The 20785-nt window shown below is 39.8% G+C and overlaps 1 protein-coding gene across 2 annotated transcripts in view; it reads left to right on the top strand.

Moving 5' to 3' along the window:
- The first annotated feature begins 1215 nt into the window (after window positions 1-1215).
- KIF25 (kinesin family member 25) overlaps window positions 1216-20785 on the top strand; it is a 40816-nt gene continuing 21246 nt past the window's right edge. Inside the window, exons 1-8 of one of the 2 annotated variants that reach the window (XM_063151725.1) lie at window positions 1216-1308; window positions 2030-2095; window positions 5882-5998; window positions 7871-8009; window positions 12747-12850; window positions 14036-14118; window positions 15625-15667; window positions 19415-19482. In XM_063151725.1, the coding sequence (XP_063007795.1) occupies window positions 1231-1308; window positions 2030-2095; window positions 5882-5998; window positions 7871-8009; window positions 12747-12850; window positions 14036-14118; window positions 15625-15667; window positions 19415-19482 (698 nt within the window). In that variant the 5' untranslated portion in view covers window positions 1216-1230. Of the gene's footprint in view, window positions 1309-2029; window positions 2096-5881; window positions 5999-7867; window positions 8010-12746; window positions 12851-14035; window positions 14119-15624; window positions 15668-19414; window positions 19483-20785 lie in introns of both variants that reach the window. The other variant, XM_063151724.1, reaches the window with a different exon arrangement.

The raw sequence follows: 20785 nt of genomic DNA, 5'->3' as shown, positions 1-20785 counted from the left end.
TTGGAAACCTCAGTGGAAGACCCCCAGCCATAGCCTGGATGAATAGTTCCTGCTCTGGGCAGCTCCTCAGGAGTGCCACACGACCTGAACCCACAGGCTTTGTGCTTGTCCTAAGACCAGCCCTAATGCCGGCCGTGTTTGCAGTTAGCGAACATCCCCTGTGGGGCATCATCCAGCTCCCTGTCAAAGCAAGGTCAGCTACGGCTGCTTGCATGGGGCTGGGTCTTTGAGAAGCTCCAGGATGGAGACTCCATCAACTCTCTGGACAGCCTGTACCACTGTTTGACTATCCTCACACTGTCCTTAGACTCCTGCCTGAGCAGTCTATACTCTCCATCAGGTATTTGCACATCCTGTGATCCTGGTCCCCCTCAGCCTTCCCTTCCTCCGGGCTGCACTTCCCCCAGCACACTCCATGTAACAGATGTTCCTATCCCTTAATCTTCTTTGTGGCCTGACGGCCTTAGCCCAAGCACACATCACCGGCTGCTTAGGGGGAAGTCGTGTAGCCAATATCAGAGCTCTCAACTCTGTCCTTCTCCTCCTCGCCCTTTGCGCTGATGTGAGGCTTGTGTCCCTGAGCCCAGGAACAGGGTAGCCTTACATCGGCCTTAGGAGCTCCAGGCTTTCCTTCTATTCCTGCACTCCATGCCCTGATCCTTGGCCATGGTCTCTGAGATCGGGACGCTGCAGGCACAGGGATCCCCCACCCTCTGGATAATGGGTACGGACCTCTGAAGTCCCTTGTCCCGCGGGAAGCTGTAGGCAAAGGGACCCCCACTCCCATGGATAATGGGTATGGATCTCTGAGGTCACTTGTCCCGTGGGACGCTGCAGCGGAGGGACCCCCACTCCCATGGATAATGGGCATGGACCTCTGAGGTCGCTTGTCCCGCGGGACCCCCACTCCCACGGACAGCACGCCCGTTCCCTGCTCAGCCTCCCTGCTGGGGGCGCTCTCCGACACAGGCGACCGCCGTGGCCCCGCCCCGTTCCCGCTTCCTGCTCGCAGATTGGTTGACTGCCCTGCCACTCAGGCATAGGGCGTGGCTAGCAGGCGGTGGCGCTCGCTCGGCCAAGCGCAGAGCGCCGGGCGGGGAAGGGGCGGGCCGTCGCCATGGCAGCCGCGCTACCGCCCCAGACGCGTCCCGGGTTAAATCCCCGCCGGAGCCGCGGCCGGAGCCGGAGCCGGGGGAGTTCTCGCTCCGCCTCGGCGCGGGACCGGGCAGGATGATGCGGCCGCGCCGCGGGCTCGACCCGAGCTCCGTGTGGGCGCAGCGCCTGCGGCAGCTGGAGCAGCGGTTGCGCGTGAGGGGGCGAGGGGCGGGGCCGGGGCGGGGCCACGGGCGGGCGCGTGCTGCGGGGCCGCGCCTCAGCTGCCGGGCGGGAGGGAAGGGAAGGCCGAGAGGGCGCTGCCATCCCGGCTCCTCCTGGGCGGGCATCGCCAATCCCGCCGTGCGAGGCCGCTTTTAGGCTCCCTCGTGTCGGAGGAGCTGGGGCTGGGGCAGGAGTGCAGTGTCAGAGCAGTGAGCGGCTCTCCTTCCCCCGGACCCCACCGCCGGGCAGGGCGGGCGCTCGGCGCTCTCGGGAGGCGCCCCTGGGCTCAGGGAGCGTCTGGGGGCGACGCTAAAGACCTCTGATAGTACTGCCTTGGAAATGGAAACTTACGTGCTTATGCATAAATAAATAAAATAGTGCTTTGGTAAGGACCGCGGGTCTGGAAAATGCCAGGAGAAGGTGGTTTCGCAAAGCAAAAGCGCTTTAAATGGTGTACCTGTGCGTTCCCACACAAGCAAGCAACGTAACAGAAAAGATGGAAATAAAGGAATATTAAGAGTTTATCCTAATTTTTGCATGCTCATATACAAATATTGTTGTGATTAGGAGATGGGGGTAGGTAGTCCATTGATCTCAGAAGTTTGAGAAACAGTGGAATATGGTAATGAAGGCTATCATAATGGAATTATATTAATCAGACTCATTTTTTTAATTTTCATTTTTGTGTATTTGGGTGGATTTTCTTCCTTAGGCCAAAGAAGAAAGAATAGTTGTCCTGGAAACTGAAAATGCTGTTCTTCATCTAAAGCTTGCAGAGGTGACTGTTGCTTATATTTTCAGAAAGAATTAATATGGAAATAGAAAAAAAGACACTGACATCTGCCTTCCTCTTTTCAGGTTTTGCCCTCTTTACCAGTTGGGAAAATCTATGAAGTGTTAAGGCTCAGCATCTCTTTTCAAGATCATGAATGGTAGCAGTAATGACAGGCTGATCAAGTAACTAGAAGTCAGCTTGAATTTGGATATTTGCTATTGTTTTAAATCTAGAAAGCTGAACTGAGGGAATGACTCTGGAAGCGTTAAATGTGGAACATCTCTTCTTACAGGGAACATATTTGTCTAAAAGACAATGGCAGATTTTTCAGGAATGCTTTTTAGACACAGCTGGGATGATGCTTGGAAAGGAACTGTTCACAAAGTGCAGGAGAGACATTTCATTAGGAGTAGACTTACCAGGGATGCCCTGCTGTGGTTTTAGTGCTGGTATTGTTCCATGTGTGCCTTGTCACACAGCATACAGCAATAACTTGAAGCCCTCATTGCCTTATATCTTTCTATAGGATAGAAGGATATAAGTATAGGCTTTTCCTAGATCCTCACTAAAATAAGGAGCAGCCTGTGGTAATGTTTGGGGCCTTCAAAGGAGGGGATTTGTGAGATTTAAAGAATTTTGAATGTAGATCTAGGCTGCTAGAGCAGAGCCAGCTGTGAGTATTAGTAGTGATGGAAACTGTTGGCCAAGAGTTTCTAATCTGGGCTGAGACATTAACTGGTTGGGTGACCTCAGGGAAGCCATTTGCCCTCCCTGTGGGTTTGCTAACACCCATGGATAAAAGTGGGTTTAACATTTTTCAAAGTCTAACTGAAAACAGGTGGTAAATGTGAAATGAGTTTTGCTAGGTATACAGAAGAACACTAGTTTATTCTGAGGAAATGTGTTTATTGTCTTTGTTCTTCTTTACAATATTCATGGAAAGCCTTAAGTATTTCAGCAGATTTTTATTATCCTCACAAGGACAATAAATTAATTAGTCAGTCAGGTGTGTCAGATGTAGGAAGGAGTTGTCTGTGTATCAGAGAATGAAGCCTTGTTTTTGAAATAAAGCACTGCTTAATTTTATTGAAAAAGGTGCTGGAAGAAATGGGCACCTACAGACACACAAGCAGTGTGGGCAGTGTTACCACCACCAGTCAGAAACAATGTCAAATGAAATCCTTTGCAATTAACCTTGCACTAATGGTTCTTGCACTGATTCAGGCAGTTATTTAAGTACACTTTAAAAAATTGCCTCTTCTTGGTTAACGTGCCCCAGCAATCTGAAAATACAGGCTGAACCGACATCTATGAAATAGTTTTACCTTAATTGAAGACCCTCTATTAAAAACAATACTAATTGAAATTAGTATTATTTAAGGTTGTGCAATATTCCACAGTATGTCCTAATATTCCACCAGCTATGCTGGAGAGAAAAGCTGCTGCCCTTGACTGTATCCCTGATCCTTCAGATCTGCCAGTGGAGCTGCCTGAGTGATTGAGCTGTAACAGGTCCAGTCACAGGGACCAGGGTTAACAGAGGTCTCATCGTTAACTTGTAAAAGCTAATTGGATTCATTTTGTCTGGAGTGAGTTGGGAAGCTTGGGAGACAAACTTATGAGGATTGCCATAAATTAGGATTTGCAGTGTAAATGTTTGTCTATAGGTTGCATCAGTCTTACTAAAATGTTATCTCCTGCTACAGACCTTCCCTTGCATGCTTGAGACAGTGATGAACTTGAGCACTTCTGCTGTGTTCTGCAGCCTGGTGTGTGGTTATCCCAGCAGCATCCTGGGGGGGCTGTTACTGCACACAGGCAGGCAGATTTCTAGGTAGATCTCCCTTTGCCCTGCTTTTTCCTGTTTGGAAGTCTGTTTATCTTTTATTAGCAGTCTTTGAGGGCCTAACCCTGCAGCCTTCTTTATGTAAAGCCAAGTCTGCCAGAATGGGTCTGGTTGCAAAAATGAGATTTCACTTTGGAGAATGCTATTGAATAGTTGTGTTTTGCTTCTGCTTACAATAAAGCTGACTGTAAAAATGTTTTGGTCCATTTTTTGCTTCTATGCTCAAGCACAGGTTTGCAAGTGCTGGCCTATGAACAACTCTGGTGAATGTTAAAACTGTTTTGGTGGAGAAAACCCCAAAATCAAGGCAACGTTTGCAATGAAGATGAATAAACGAAGTGATGCAATAACAGTAGCATCAAACTTTCTGCTTTTGTCTTAGTGTTGAGAAATGTGGAGGGTCAAGGGGAGCCTGTGCACATGGTGCAGATTAGGTGCTAAAAGGAGGTTTTAGCTACCCTAAGCTTACTTAATAACAAGGCTTGAGTACAGCAGTTGTTTATATACATATGCTTAACTTTTCTAAGCATTGCATAGAATCAATCTCAATGTCTGGGACCTTAAAGCCTGTAACAATTAAAAAAAACCAAACCTCTTCCTGCTATTTCTTGTAAGAACTTTTTCTAATAGTGCTAAGGTGGTACATTGTTCTACAGACTTCCCAATTGCATGTGTAAATAGAAGATTCATGGTTTGTGAAGGTGAAAAAGCCACATGAAAACATTGGTTTTAATAAGTGAAGTACTTCTTTTTTTGAAAATACAATCTGTCTTTATCCTAACAGCTCCAGGATGTTGTGCTGTTTTTGTCCATATTGCCTGTAGTTAAACTGCAATTAAATCTTTGCTTTTTATCACCTGATAAATGTTATCAGATGATTGGAATTGAATCAAATCCATTGTGCGAGTAGGTTTAGCTCTTTCATGTCTTCTGTCTCTTCTATGCTTTGCTAATTTAAACAGGGAATTACAGTCACAGAATATATGATGTGAATAAAAAAGGAAATAAGTCTGTGCAACAGGCAAGTGCATTTCAAAAATAAAGAAGTAATTGGTACTGATTAATGTATGATAGATGTGAACAGGTGTCAGGGGAAAATAGCTGAAGTTGCAGCTCATTTTAAGCACCAGGACTGTCAGAAAATTACAAAAATGCATTTTTTAGTGTTTTAGAGATTCTTCTATATTGCAGAATTTCACGAGAAGTCTCTACCGAAATGACTCTTCTTGCATTCATGCCTGTAAATATTTAAAGTTGCATTATTTCTGTTTTCCTTTTGATTTCAACATCTCAAAAAATTCTCAAGTTGGCCATAAAAATTGCTTTTGCATAATAGGTAATTTTAGACTGTTAGACAGGATTCTTCTCCACAAACTTTAAAAATTGCTTTGGTTGCTGTGATTTCTGAAGACCCAGAGCAGGGCTTTGTTGGCCCAGCTTGGCACCATTGCAACCCTAGTGCTTGCAGTGGAGTTGGTGTTGTCAGGGGGCACAAAGCTGGGGGCTGTGTGTTCAGGACTTCAGTGGTTAACACCTGTGTCTTTGTCTTTGTTCTGTTTCATGTCCTTCCATGTGCTTTCTGCATTGAATCTGGTTTCCAGAGACACTTAACCCAGCTGTGTAACCAGCCCTTTTCCCTAAGCGAAGGCACAGTTTTAACCCTTTAGATCCACATCAAGCATAAGTAAGGGGTTTAGGTACTGCAAAAGCATTTTAGTAGTCTGGTGCTCAGGTTTATGACCCAAGAAAGTAGAATTTTGTGATGTTGGCCTCATATTCTTCACATAACTCAGGAAAAGGTAAAAGCAAAGAAATTAAGTATTAGCAAAATCCTATGTAATCATATAGTTGAATTACCAATATTTACAGAGAAAAAGGGGACAGAATGCAACAGGAGACAGGAGTGTTTTAAGTGACTTTTTGTGATTTTTTTTTTTTAATAGTACCAAGGGTTGGCTGGAAGAAGCACCAATGAAGTATTGCAGCTCTATGCTGCTCATGGCCAGCAGATGAAATTTCAGAGGAGTTCTGTTGTAACCCAGCTACATGGAGCAATAAAGGTAAGGACATTTAATGATAACATAGACATAATCAATGCCCCAAACATTTACATGATTATCAAATATAGTAAACCCCAGAAAATGGTGTGATATGAACCTGATCTGTGGCTTTATTGTATTCACAACAGAGCTTGCAGAGAGTTGTAACAATGATCTCATAGTGGTTTTGCTGTGATAGGTTGCAAAGTCACCTGCGAGGCTGGTAAAAGTGGATGGTCCTGAGCTCCAGGATCTTACATATAGGGTGCTAATAATACCTCAGACAGATACTTTTGTAGTCAAAACTTTACAATTCTCCATGCAACTGTCATACAGACATCCCTAAAAACTGTAATTGTAATATACCTTACCCAGGTAGGCAATCTTTCAAAAAAGGCATTTTAGAGCTCCACTGATTACTAAGAGTTCTCTGGCAGATCTCACAAGAAGTTGCTGTATGCTCACTCAGGTTTTAATTTTGCATCAGAGAGACTGAAACTGTTCTCCTAGTGCCAGTACCATAATATTTGCTTTGTCAAAGTACTTCTTTGTGAAGTTACTCCACAGAGTAGTGAGTTCCATTTAGGGACACTACCAAATATCAGCTTTTCTCAGGGCAGCACCAAATGCCTGCATAAATGACCAAAAAGTATCTCAGGAAAAAATCTGATTCTTAACAGATAGAAGGATGCAACTTAATTGCAGCATTGTTGGACTAGATGATTGTTGTATGTCCCTTACAATAGAATTATACTGTTTTATTCTAGTTATAGCAGTTCTGCTTTGTATATTTTGTAGTAGTATTTTCCATTTTTGATTAGCTAGAGTGGCAGAACTGCTTGTGGTGCAATATCAGCGGATTGAGGTAGTAAACTATCAGATGTCAATGAATACTAGGAGGAGCAAAGCTCTCTAAATAAAAGTCTAGATGAACAGTCATCCTATGCCCATACTAACAAAAAGATACTCCTTCCCATTTACATTGTATGGCCTTTGAAAGTGAGAAATGCAGTGATTTTGTCCCTTTAGTTTAGATTGCCTTTTTATCATTGAAACCATTTAATTAATTCAAGGTCGGTACCACAGTTAGAAAAATAAAATGTCACAGAATATGTAACACTTTGTAACACAGGCTGACAATGAAATACCACAGTGTTTCTGTGGCATAAGGTATTGTTAAGTTCACCTTAGAGATGGTTTTGCATGTCCATTTCACGACTTGGATGTCAAGAACTTTACTAATCCTAAAATCAGGTCAATTTGTTTTTATTTAGGTAGACTTGTAAATGAATATAGGTCGATCTTACAAACATTTAAAAGCCTCATCAGGTATATTACACTGAATTGCAAACATAGTACAAGTACTTTTCTGAACAACATCAGTTTCTGGGTTTTTTCAAAATACATCTGTTCTCATAGTAAGACATAGAACAAGCCTATACAAGAAATGCCTTAAGTGAATCCTAGCAAATACCTTCTGGTCAAAGTGTGGAAAATTAAAGTAAGGGATATATAGTTCACAATTTTTCATTGCTAGTTCTGGGTATGACTTAAAAGTGGACAGAGCCCACACATGCTCACACACACTTATTTTTGTCTGGTGAAATAACAGAGACTTGGTTATACCTGAAGCTGTGCTACAGTCAAAATAGGTATGATAAAATAATAAGGATCCAAAAAATCTTGCTGAAACTTTTAGGAAATTACATTGCTGAATATTTTGCAGGATCCTTCTTTAAACATACTGAAAGATATTCTCTTGAAGGCTTCCTTCCATCAAGTAGAGGGTTCTTTCTGTTTGTGGTGTCTCACCATAATAATTTGGGTTGTTATATTGATTCTTCTTAACTGTTGGTTCTGTGTCTATAACATATTTTTCTTCTTGCTAAGAAGAGGCTTAAGCAAGACCTGAAGAGCCTTCATTCATTTGCTCTTGAGCTTTCAAAAGACTTTCAACGTCAAAGCAAGACTTGTCTTTACCAAGTTCTGGCAGCAGTCCAGGGGATACAGCTGCAGAATGAAGCAATGAAAAGTAAGGCTCATTGCACTTAGATTTCAAACATGTAACATCAACAATGTAATTGTTCGATGTTACTAATGTTAAAAGGTTGAGGTTTATTTTTGAGAAATGTGTCACTGAAATTGTAGCATTTGTTTCTTGTTTGACATTAAATCATCAAGGAGTTCTGAAGCATTAGAAGAAGTACAAATAAGTCTGCAGAGGTTATGACTGATAATTTGAATTTGTCTTTTGTGTGGATTACAGCTGCTATTAGACTGCTGCTGAGTTGGCTCAGCTGTAGCATTTTTAAACTGATGCTCTCAGGCTTGTTATCTTGGTTATTTTAGAAGAGCCAAATAAAGAATGCATTGCTTTATAAAGCTGAAATTTGTCTGCTTTTGACTGTTCCAGGAAAGGACTTGGCTTATTTCAGAGGTTTCTGAAAATACTGCCTGAAATGAGGATAGACTTGATTTTTAATATTTCTGTGTATTTATCAAAAAAGAAATTACTTCCTATTCAAAAACCAGTTGCATCTTCTGGACTGTAGATACTAACAGTACATGGATTGCTGTTTTGGAATTCAGGCACTTCCTTGTTCGTGTATGCATAGGAAAGAGAGCCAGTGCACAGGTGCACTCTGCCCTCATCCCTGAGGATTAAGTGCATGGGTCCTGCACCTGGATCCCATGATGTGGGATCTCTGCACCTGCTTCCAATCTCCTTGAGTCTGGTGAAGCTCCTACCAGGCCTGAGAATCACATGGCACATGCAACGCTTAAATTGTTGAATGTGTGGCAGCCTGGTGAACTACAACAAATACACAAATTTCCAATCAGAGGCTCTTTGTGAGGCTCTGAAAGCCATGTGTCACCATTTACAAGGTATGTTTTCTTACCTTGAATTATTTCATTTTGGGACTGATTTGGTTCTGATGGACTGTTGCTATGTCAATAGCAACAAGCAGCACTCTTGGTGATGGGTGTTTACAGAACTTACTCCTGTACGTCAAGTACTCAGTTATAAATAAAATTTATTTGATTACTGTATTATTCTTGTAGAAAAAATGCTCCTTCAAGGAAAAAATCCCAAAGTTGAAAATAACTTTATCTAAAAAGTGAACTTTTCTCTTATTGAAACAGGGGCTAAATGAGCAGATATGAGAGTTTGGCACTGAGCTATTGTGGTGTAATAAGTGTTCCTTTAGAGACCTGGCAAAATTGTGTTGATTGTTCTCAATTTGCATTTCCTGGTGCATTGCTCTTTGAAATCATAAGCAGGAGAAACTTCGCTAACTATAACACAATTAGTATCCACTTTGGTGGATGACTTTTGTTTTAATTTGTCTGGTTTTCAGTTCTCTGTCAAGTGTTTTAGATGGAGGTTCTATTGTTTAGGTTAAATATGACCATTGGAATTGCCATCCTTAAATTACATGTAATCTTTTGTAGACAGAAAGCCCTAAGTATATATTCTGGAGACAGTATATATTACCAGTTTAATCTTAAAATAGAGATTGAACACAAGGGAGAAAATTACAGAAGAAGCATTTGAGTAGGTAAATTTCAAGGTTGTAGTTGACATGCAACAAACTGTAAAACTTTCTTATAATAACTGAATAGTTCTTTGCTTAGAAATATCTATTCACAATCTGAAAACCAGGCTATGCCACCTTTCCCACTGAATTTAAGCAGTAGCAGTTCAAAAGAGAGAGAGGTGTCCATTATTATGTTGTTATAGGTCTGTTTCCCTCAGGGATAAAGCTGATATCATTTTTGCTAAAAAAAATTGGCCACAGAACTGCAAATGATACTGCTGAGACAGATACAGTAATTCAGCAGATTTTTGGAAAGGTAGGAATTAATGAAAAATTGAGATTAGGTTTTAGATTGCTTCACCATGCAGATATTATCAGAAAGAGGAAATTGTGGTGACTTATAAGCCTCATGACTTAGATATGCTTTGTAGTTCCAGGACCCTTTCTCTCTGGGATGGAAAAGATTAAAAAAGGAGCTTTCCCATTTTGTCCATGTGCTACCACCTATGTTCTTTGCTTTATCTGGAGAAAGCTGAGCTCTGCACTGTGCTAATGACTTGTATTGGTGGAACATGGACTACCATTATCTTTTCTCCTCAACTCCACAGGTGATTTTCACCAGCTCAGCTGCCTTTTGAGAGCATTTCCCTTAGTAGAATAGGGAAGTACGAGCAGGACCTTGGATCCAGTAACAGAAATATTGTAGCAGCCTAAAGAATAATCCATAGAATGGTTTGGAAGGGATCTGGAAAGGTCATCTATTTTCATTCCCCTTGTAGCGAGTAGGGACATCTTCAACTAGATCAGGTTCTCAGAGGCCCATCTGGCCTGATCTTGGATGTTTCCAGGGGTGGGGAATCCAGCATCTCTTTGCACAACCTGTTCAGTGTTTCACCACCCACACTGTAACAACCGCCTTTCTTATAGCTGTTGTGAGTCAACCCTCTTTTAGTTTAAAACCATTGCCTGTTGATCTATTACAAGAGACCATGGGAAAAATAATGTTCCGGGGTGGAATATAAAATGTAGCTGAATTCAAAAGAAGTTTTGGTATTAAGTCTATTGCATCATAGCTGCTGGTCCTAGGAGACATGATTAGATTGATCTTCTTTTTAAAAATGGGCTCTAGACTGGCAAGAAACATTAAAAACGACAGGGGACTATGGGGACTGCTACACATCCATGTCTCAGATGTGCTGTGGCTGGGCTAGGTTATGCTGCTCCTCTTTTTCATGTCCCTGTTATGTTTGTGTAACTGTTTGTGAACCACACACAGAACAGATCAGGGAGCTGAGCCAGGACAGAATTTGCTCAGAAGGAAGGATTGCTTTTAGACCCTTGTGTGACTGAGGAAGCAGTTGTGTGAGCACAGCAGAATGTCCAGTGCAGCACTGAAGGGGAGGGAATATAAAGCGCTGAGACTGTCAATTGAAGGAAGGAGACTGTAATGGTTACAGTCCTGAATACACTTGCGAGACATCACAACTGTTAGACTGATGTTACTGTGGTTGGTAACATTTAAACAGAAAAATTGCTGGCATTCCCAGCTCCCAGAAAATTTCCATATCAATCAGTGAAATGGACAAAGGATGGGGAAGAGGGATGTCCGTAATGGCTCCATTCATGTGGTGACTACTTCTCTTGCCTAATGAAGAGTGTGTTATTAAAACAGATGTACCCAATGTCTACCCCTAGGTTAAAGATGAAGATGTAATGCCTTTATTGCTTGCATCTGATGCCAAGCAGAAAACTAGGAGAATGTTAAATGAATGTTTATATTTGTAACTGCATAACTCTACTTTTATAAAAAACAGTAGAAGTTCAGAAATAATTTATGCATCAGGAAACTTTTTTTCTTTCAGTCCTGGAATAATGGAAGAGTACCCTCAACATCTATTGCTTTATCTTACTGCTTGTTTCAGAGACTTAGGAACTCAAAGTGTGTGTACACAAATATGTAAATGAAGATACTTATTGTGGAAGTTACTTAAATAATAAATAGAATATTACTTAAATAATCAATGGAATTTAACCTTGTGTTTTAAAAATTACAGTATAATAATAGGGGTCAGTGACTGTAAGTGGCCCTTTTGAAAACTTACGGTAACATAATTTCATGGGATTCTCCAAACCAAAGCATGCTAGTGTTACTCCACATGCTGGATGCAAAAGAAGGATTTTTCATAGTGAAACTCCTAGACATTGATTCCCCAGCTATTAACATCATGCTTCCCCTGCATGCATGCACTTGTGGAAGGATACTGTGAGCTGGACATGAATGGCATGGGTATTAGAAAAAAGAGATCTGAGAAATCTCTAGTGTACACAAATGTCCCTTGAAATGATCTGATTTTTAGTCTTTACCAGAGAGATTAAATTGTATGTGTGACCATGCTGAGATACTGAGTCTATTCTTTGCTCTACAAGGTAGAACACACTGAGGCTGGTGGCCATCTGGCTAATTCACCTCTCAGACCCTGGTTTTGACTGCTTGATACTCTACATCTCCAAACTGCTTACTGGTTGCTGGGGATATTGAACTGGGGTTCCTAAGAGCTTGCTTTTTACACAGGCTTACAGTCGCATAATGTGTCTTCTGGGCTGTATTTTTGTTTTAGGCCTGCTCAGTGTTAATGTTATTGGGCTGAAATAAAACCATTTGTGAAGTTAGAAAGCTTTTATAATGACCCATACAAGCCTTCTCAGTTTGGTGAAAGAGACTCCCTAGGGTTCAAATGATCCATCTTTCCTATGAATTCCTCGTGGAGTGATGGACCCGTCTTAAAGGAACCTTAAAACTGTTGTAAAGGATTAGTAGCACTGTGAGACTGAGGGTAAATGACAGGTTAACTTCTTGTAAAGCTAGCCCACATGAGTCTAATAAGCGCAGATGTGGTGTGAGCCTTGCAACTGACATCCCCATCTAGCAGCAGGCTGCTTCAAATGTAGGTTTCAGGCATCACTGGCACATTTGAGCTGCCTTTAAATATCTTGCATTATTGATTGCTTTTCAAGACTTCACATGTATAGTTGTGGTAATAATTTGTAGCTTCACATAGCAAGAACTATGATGGGATTTTTCATAGATGTCTAGTAAATCAGAAACTAAGCCTCCTAATTGAAATTTGGTAGAAGTTGAGAAGGTTTGTGATCATATTTCATGAGGTGCTACTGAACAACTCATTTTGTAAAGTCATGGAGTTTATATCTCTGAAACTGCTTTCTTCTAGTGTTTCAGATAAAAGCTTTTGATCTTGAGCAGTCTCTACAAGAGGTGACAGAGAGATATGAGAAAGAAAAGCAGAAAAGGAAGGCTCTACATAACAGCTTAATTGTAAGTATGTTTAATAACAGAACATTGGCTTATTTTGTTGAAATTATTCCCATAATTTCCTCACCAATATAAGTAAAGAATATACTTCACATGGATATATCACTTGCCCCAGCTGTCTATATATGATGTGTTTATTGGCTGAGACACATTTGTCTTATAATAAATCCCACTCCTTTCTTTTTACACACGATCTTCCAAATGCTCTCATGTGACCTATTGCCCTAAAGAGTATAATCCATTTTGAATAGTGGACAAAAGCTGAGTTTCTTTTTCCTCTTCTCTAAATTTGCAGCTTCTGAAATAGTTTTGAAATTCTTAAAATTATAACTTGATATTGCAAAGTAGTCATCTTTTATTTTTCCAAATATCTCAAGCTGTATCCTGCTCAGCCATTAGTTATGGTTCATTTGGGATTAAATTTTTCCTATTTGTACTTTAAATTTACTCTTCCTCCCTTCCCCACAAATCAGGACCCGATTTTTAGAAACACAAACCTCCTTCAAACGATTTTTTTAAAAGTTTTTCTACCTGGGACAATGAATCTCTTTGTTAAAAATACTTAGCTTCTAAATTTTTCTTTGTGTTGCAGTTTACTGAAAGAATATTCCCCAGAGCAATGGGGCGTTAATACCAGTGGTCATTAGTCCTCACAGGCAAGCTGTGTTCAGTCATACAAAATAAGAACAGATCACCAACAAAATGGAGGAGATAAACAGGTCTAAAATGTCCTACAGTAAAAAATCAACTTTTTAATCATGTAGGAATGCAGTGGAGAGGAAAATATACAACATATTTTGAATTCCACATCTTCCTCAGGACTGGTGGAAGAGAAATGGAGTGTATAACATTGTCTGTTCAGTTAATACAGGTGTCTGAAAAAGCTCATGTAAAGAGGAAGGAGAAAAAGGAAGGGAAAGGAAAATGTCTCAGAAGGGTTGTTTTTGTCCATATGACCTAGAGAGGGCTATACAATTCCAGTGCTCTGAAGAGCTCATACTTCCTCAAGTACTTTGTCCAACATTACTAAGACAAATTATATTGATTCTATTTTTTCCCCACAGAGTATAGGGCTTTGATGTGGTAAACACTGGCTTTCTTAAACATGTTCGTGTCTGTTTGACAAATTTCAGTGTATTTATCTCTCCAGTAACTTGTATTAAATACAGCTCAATATTCTTATCCCAGGAACTGAGAGGAAATATCAGAGTCCACTGCCGAATTCGACCATTACTACCTTTTGATGATGCTGCTGGACATTCACAAGACAGGTAAACTGTTTTGATTGTGTTAGAGCCTATCTGACTCATAATTCAAATACAGGGAAAACAATGGTTATGTTTGTATGAGAACAACTGTGTTCTTGATTTTTCTGGTTTTATGTGTGTGGGGAGACAATGATGGTATCATAAAAACTAATTGCTGTTTTCTTTCTCCTGCTGAATTGGCTCTAGCCAACCTCATCTCCCTGTCTAAAAGTATATCCATCTCAATAGAAAGCCGTAGTTGTTCTGCCAAGCCAGGATTATCCTTGGCTTGGCAGAAGTAACACAGCTGCAATCAGTTTAGAGTGTATTCACTATCCTATACAAATTCTGGGATGCAGTAATGTGAGAGCTGCCAAAAGACGTGGGTAGAGACACACACTCAGTGTTACAGTTGTTTTGTAATGCTATAGAACACACTGGCTGTCACCACAAACATTGGTAATTCTGTTTCAGTCTAATTTGGCTCTGCAGCCCTAATGTAAAAAATGTTTACTGTAACTGATGTGTCAAAACATTCCAAGATCCAAAAGGAAAAGAGGGATTAGATGCAAGTATCTGCTTAACTGGCTGAATTCTCCATAGATGACTAACATGAAAGAAAGTAGGGATTGAAGTGTATACAAAGAAGGAAAGAAAGAAGGGAAAAACTAGGTGGGTGGCTAGAAACCAATAACATTGTCATTTGCTTTATCAGTAAATAGCTGATTTGGGGCTTCTTTTACTGCCTGGTAACTCTAAAAGAGTACATTCAGTGTTTTAAAGTTTATTATTTTTTGGCAAATCTTAAAAAAAAAAGATTGTTTTAATTAAAACAATGTCAAAAATAACAGACAAGATATTTCAAGAAGCCTGAAGTTGAAACTTGCATTAGCCTGTGCTTTGTACACCTGGGAACGAACCCAGTCACTTTTTTTGTTGCAGTATGAAATAGTGCAATCAGGTGCTGACTTGCAGTGTAAAACAGGATGGATTGCGCCAAACAAACATTGTCAAGGGTAACTTTTATTAATGTATCAAAAAGTAATTTAAATAAAACTTATCTTTAAAGCTATGGACTGAATGTCCAAAATCTTGCACACATAAATAGATATATACACCTCAGTAATCCCAGTCAGTGTTTGGACTAATCATGGATTCAAGCTCAGGGACAAATTCCTGAAAAGAGGGTATTTCTCACTTTAATTTTCTAAAGTGAAAGCCTCCTGTTACAAGCTCACGCAGCAATCACAAAATAATAGAATAGCTTGCATGTGCATTCATCTTAATTTGGTTTGTTCTAAATGTGTTTTCTAAAGCAGATTATTTTGCTCGATTGCACTTTAATTTGTTATTTACTCAAAATTAGCTGTGGTGTTAGTATGTACATAGGGTACAATAATAGTGGCAATTCTGGAAAGTACTCTTCAGGCAGTTCACATTTAAACATTGTTTTTTCTCAGCTAAGTGGAACACTTATGGTTTGAAAGGTATCTCTTCTTCCCCTACTGATGCTGTTTTCTTCCTTTACAGGCAAAGAAGCTTTTCAGAAAAAGTGGCATATGCAGCTGATGATGTAAGTATTTGATGGTGGAATTCAACAGCACATTCATAGAGGTAGAAGAAGAAACAAAAGGGACATGAGAACCATGAGTTTAAAAAAACCAAAACAACAAGGCCAGGTGCTACTGAGATTTGATTACCCATGGATGCAATAGCAGGTGGTTTGTGCTGTTTTCATCCTGACTCTTTGTAGTGGTAATAGCTTGGAGCTTCTGTGGATCAGCCATCCTTTAACTGGAGGTTGAATGCTTGCAACAGTTAAACTGCTGCTGATTTCCTGCTGTCAGTCCCTTTGAGGCACCTGTATGTGCTGTAGCTATTTCTAAAATTATGTCAGGCTTTTTTCAAATATTACTATTGCAACACAGCTAATGCATTAGGACAGGAATCTGACACCTCGTGAACCACAGCAGCCTATGTGGTGCTGCAGTCAAGCATGTTAAAGCATCCTGGCTTAGATCCATCGGAGGAAGAATGGTCATTGTGGTTGCAAATGACATTCCAGCATCAACTGAGGCCATTACCAAGATATAAAATTTAAAAAGGGACAGTAGTGTGAGCTAAGGTCAAAGTAGTAACTTGGGTTTTAATTTTCATAGCTGCCATAGTTCTTAGTTGCCTGCTCTCTGTTACTTACATGGTGATGAGCCAAATTATCTTTTATAGTGTAGTGCTTGAAATATTCTGAAGTGACCTACAATATATTATGCATTTAAATCTGCCAAATTATAGTTTCATTAGGCAGATCTCACTTGTATAATATGGATAATTTTATATGTATATATCTGTATCTATATCTATATGTGTGCAATTAGGTAACTAATGGAGCTCATAAAGAGATGAAGAAAGTCAATATATCAGGAGATAAAAAACAGGAACCTGTAATGGTAGACATACTATTCTGGATATCCTGACGCATTTATTGTACTATAAAATACTGCAGCCATTTCTGACCTGTTAAATTTTATTGCAGAAGGATGAAATTAGGCATATATAGGAATATTTAGGTTTTGGATTATTTCATAGAGATATATGAAGTATTACAGTATTGACATGTTTACAGGCAAGGCAGTGTTGGCTTACTTATGCCAATTTATGAGTTTTATTTTGTATGAAAGAGTGACCTTCAATATGATAATCTTATGTAATATTTAAGGAATATAAATATAAGCACGAGATTAAGAAATGAAATTTGCAAAATGCTAACTTCCTGGTTTGGAAAACACAACATAGAATTCAAATGTTTTATTGGTTTGCCTGGACATTTATTTAGTTAAAATACTTGCCAGACCTGAAGCCTTTGTCAGTTTCTTAATATGAATTTATCCTTTTTAAGAAAAAAAAAAAGTGTTGCAAAAATCCTCACAAAAAGCAGTCAATTTAGACTAATCTTACAAAAATAAAAGAAAGTAATGTTTTATTGCCTGTTTACTTTGCTGTTAACAACTGAAGATGTTATGCTAGTGGCTAGGATAAATGTGGTATTTTCAGATTAAAATACAGGGTTTGACTTATGCTGAGCTTTTAGTTGCAACACAGTCAAAGATTGTATTTCTGGAAACAAGTTAACCCTTTCCCAGATAATAATTTAAAGGAAATTTTAGATCAGGGTGAAGGAAGACTGTGTGTGGTAGAGACGCTGAGTTTATTAGTTTTGCTTTTTAAATCATGACTGCCTCTCCAGAATTTTTTCCTGAAAATACTTTGTGTGTGGCATAACCAGGCAGTTATTTGCCATGATTGTGTTAGAAAGCAGAGCCACATTTGAGAACCAGATCCACAGAGACTACATAACTTCCATTTAGTTTCTGAGTGGGTTTTTTTTGTTTGCTTGTTTAGAAATTCATATAATCCTTAAGACACATGATCTTTTCTAACATATTGTTCATCTTGTCTAGAGAAACATGATTCTAAGTCTAAAAAAGGCTTAAGATTTTACTAAGTGTACCAGAAGAGTATTGTATTTCAGTTTTTGAGTTACTTGAAGATTTTTGAAGTTTTCTTTTTGCTGTCCTGTGTATGCTCTGCTCCTCAACATAACAGTAACAACTGTCTGAGCCTTTCTTCTGAAGCTTATTGTGCAATAACTGTGGAGAGTGAGTACACAGCACACATCAGGTTTTGAACCACTCCACACAGATTAGGACACTGAACAGTGCTGGTATTGTCAACACCTGAGAAAATGAGCAGATGAGGAGATACTGAATGCACACACAGACTCTTTCTGGTGGTGACAGCCCAAGGGGGAATGGGAAATATAGGAAATGCAGCCTAAACACAAGAAGAAGCTGTGAGGGTAGTCAAACACTGGCACAGGCTGTCCAGAGATGGTTTGGATCTCCATCTTTAGAGACTTTCAAAGCCTGACTGGACATGATCATTACAAATGCTCATATGAAACTTCTGCCTGTTAACAGTCAATTCTTTTGTTTCTATGTTATGCAAATAGAGGTTTTTTTCTCTTATTTCTCACCTTAGAGAAAGCTTGTCTGCAAGTCTATAAGATATCTGAATCAGAAATTTATTCTGTCATTCTATATTTTTCAGGTTTTTTTCCTTTTTCCTTCCCCTGGAGCCTGTTGGTTACTGATCCTATTAAAATCTTTGTGTCAGGCCATTTAGTAGCAGTGTTGTACTGAATCTGCAGTCAGCTAAATTTGCCAGTACTGGGATAGGCAACATAGCTCGTTCAGTACAGTAAGTCTTTTGTCATCATTAGTCTGATAATTATACATTTCTCTTCTCCAAAGAGGTAGAAATACTCATGAACTCAAAAGAAGAAATTTGGTGTTTATTAGCCTTTTGCACACTGGGCATACTGTTATGTGATTGTTATTTGCTCAGCTCTTTATAACTTCAGTCTGTGGCAATACTTATTTGAGGCCACTAGTTCAGCACTCCAACTCGCTTGTCTGAAGCACATTAGGAATTTCAGCACTTCCATCAAATGCAGTAATGTAACCACAGGTTAGTAAGCTAGAAAATCTCTTTGAATTGGATGAAGTATTTTGTGTGCTAGAGAGCTTCCACCCAATTTGTTGTAAGCCCCCACATCTTTTTCTTTGCTTTTCTCAGCAATTAAGCAGCATTGGCTATGAGGAGCAGAACAGCACAGAATTTGCTAGCTAAGCCACATCAGACTGCTGGGATTTTTGTACTCTGGTAATAGTTTAAAGGGCTGCTTGCATATTTGTCAGACTTGCAAAGTTACTGTATAACTCATCTGGAAAGTGCATTCCACTAAAAACTCGTGGAATTCTACAGATTGTTGTAGTGCAGCTTTTTCTCTTAGTTGAGGACTACCATGTTATTTAATAAAATGTGTATCTTTTACTCAGTTCTAGAAAGAGCTATCTATGAAATCAATTTGAAAGGGCACTGTGAAAATTTGCCCAATAATAAAAAACCCTATTTTTGCAATTTTTTGTGCCTGTAGTGGCAGTTGGGGAGCTTGTGTTTACTTGGCTGTGACTCTCTAGGTCCAATAAAAAGTTCAGGTAAGGGCTTGGATCTTTCTCTTGAACTTAAGTGCATGTTTTGTGTTGGTTGTTATTTAATAACCTGAATGGGTTTTGAGGGCCTTTCTTATGGTTTTGCAAGTTCACTGCATTATGCATGCTCTAAAGCCTCATGAATTGGTGACTGCTGCTTGGATTTCCTGGTCTTTAAAGCTGTCAGCTGATACATTTAAGATTGATGGATATTTGGCTTTGTGTGTGCCTGTGATATTAACTATAGTTCATTTACTCTTTTCTCTTAGGAAACCATCCTTGTCAAGTGTAGCCGTCCTGGTCATGCCTCAGTAAACAAGACTTTTCAGTTTGAGAGGTGGGTAGTCCTGTATAATAATTGGAAATCTGGATTGCTGGAAGATTTGTGTAATGAAGACTAATATTTTTAGTAGACATTAGCTAGAGGATAATGCTCTTTTTGGTTGGGATTTTTGAGTAGGGCAGGTGGGAGGAAGATTATTGGGGTTTTTTAGTGTGATAATTATGTTCTTCTCAGGACAGAATAATGCATTTCAGAGAATGGATAACAGTCTTCTCTCTCAGTAAAGACTACTGATAGGGCTGAATTTGAAACCTTTATAAAGACTCTTTTCACAACATGAGTAGTTCCTGATCCTTGCAATGTGTTGCAACATAGCAAAATGTTTTAAAGGTAAGGAAGCCTTGTTTGCCTTCCAGTACTTAGAGGGAGCCCATAAGAAAATGGGGCCAAACTTTTTAGTATGGCCTGTTGCAGTAGGAACAGGAGTAGTAGTGGTTTTAAACTAAAAGAGGGTCGATTGAGACTAGATATAAGGAGGAATATTTTCACAATGAATGTGGTGAAAAGCCGGAATAGGTTTCCCATAGAGGGACTGGATATCAGATTCCTGGAAACATCTGAGGTCAGGTGATATGGGACTCTGAGCAACTGATCTAGTTGATGTCCCTGCTCATTGCAGGGGGATTGGACTAGGTGACCTTTAGAGGTTCCTTAAAAGCCAGACAATTCAATGGTTCTATGAATTGAGGTGGATTGCAAGATTTCAGCATTAGACAGAGATGACTTTGGCAGAAACTGGACTGAGCACTTGTACGAGTTGATGTTCAAACAGCCTGACCAGAGGCAGGAAGGCAGAGCAGTGGCATGGGAAATCAGTGCTCCCCAAGGGAAAGGCTACAGTGGGACTACTTTCCATATTAGATGCTCAAAAATCCCCACAGATGAATTGGATTTTGAGTGCACCATTTGTGATAAGGGCTTTAATGGGACACTGGAGTCACTCCCAGTCTCTGTCAGTGACACAGAAAAAACTGCTGGGAGCCAGGCTGAAGGGTGCCTTTTGTTCTGCCAAAATAGTGCTGACTTGGACCTCTGAAAAGAGGAATGAAGAGTGTAATAATACAATGAGAACTCTGTAAATGACAAAATACAAAATTTTACCCCAATGCCTCTTTCTAATGCAAACTTTGAATCTTTATATTGCAATGACTCAGGAGGCTGTCTACCCTGAACCATGATGCAAAACCTTCTGGAAACAGAATACAGGAGAACAATTTCATGCTTCCTTGCTTGAAGGCAAAACTTGATTTAAAGTCAGATGTACCCAGCATGAATTATCTGTCCTGGTTTAAACTTA

Source organism: Melospiza melodia, chromosome 3, assembly GCF_035770615.1.
Source record: "Melospiza melodia melodia isolate bMelMel2 chromosome 3, bMelMel2.pri, whole genome shotgun sequence".
NCBI lineage: Eukaryota > Metazoa > Chordata > Aves > Passeriformes > Passerellidae > Melospiza > Melospiza melodia.
The sequence above is the reverse complement of the archived record's forward strand: the minus strand, read 5'-3'. Positions and strand labels throughout refer to the sequence as shown.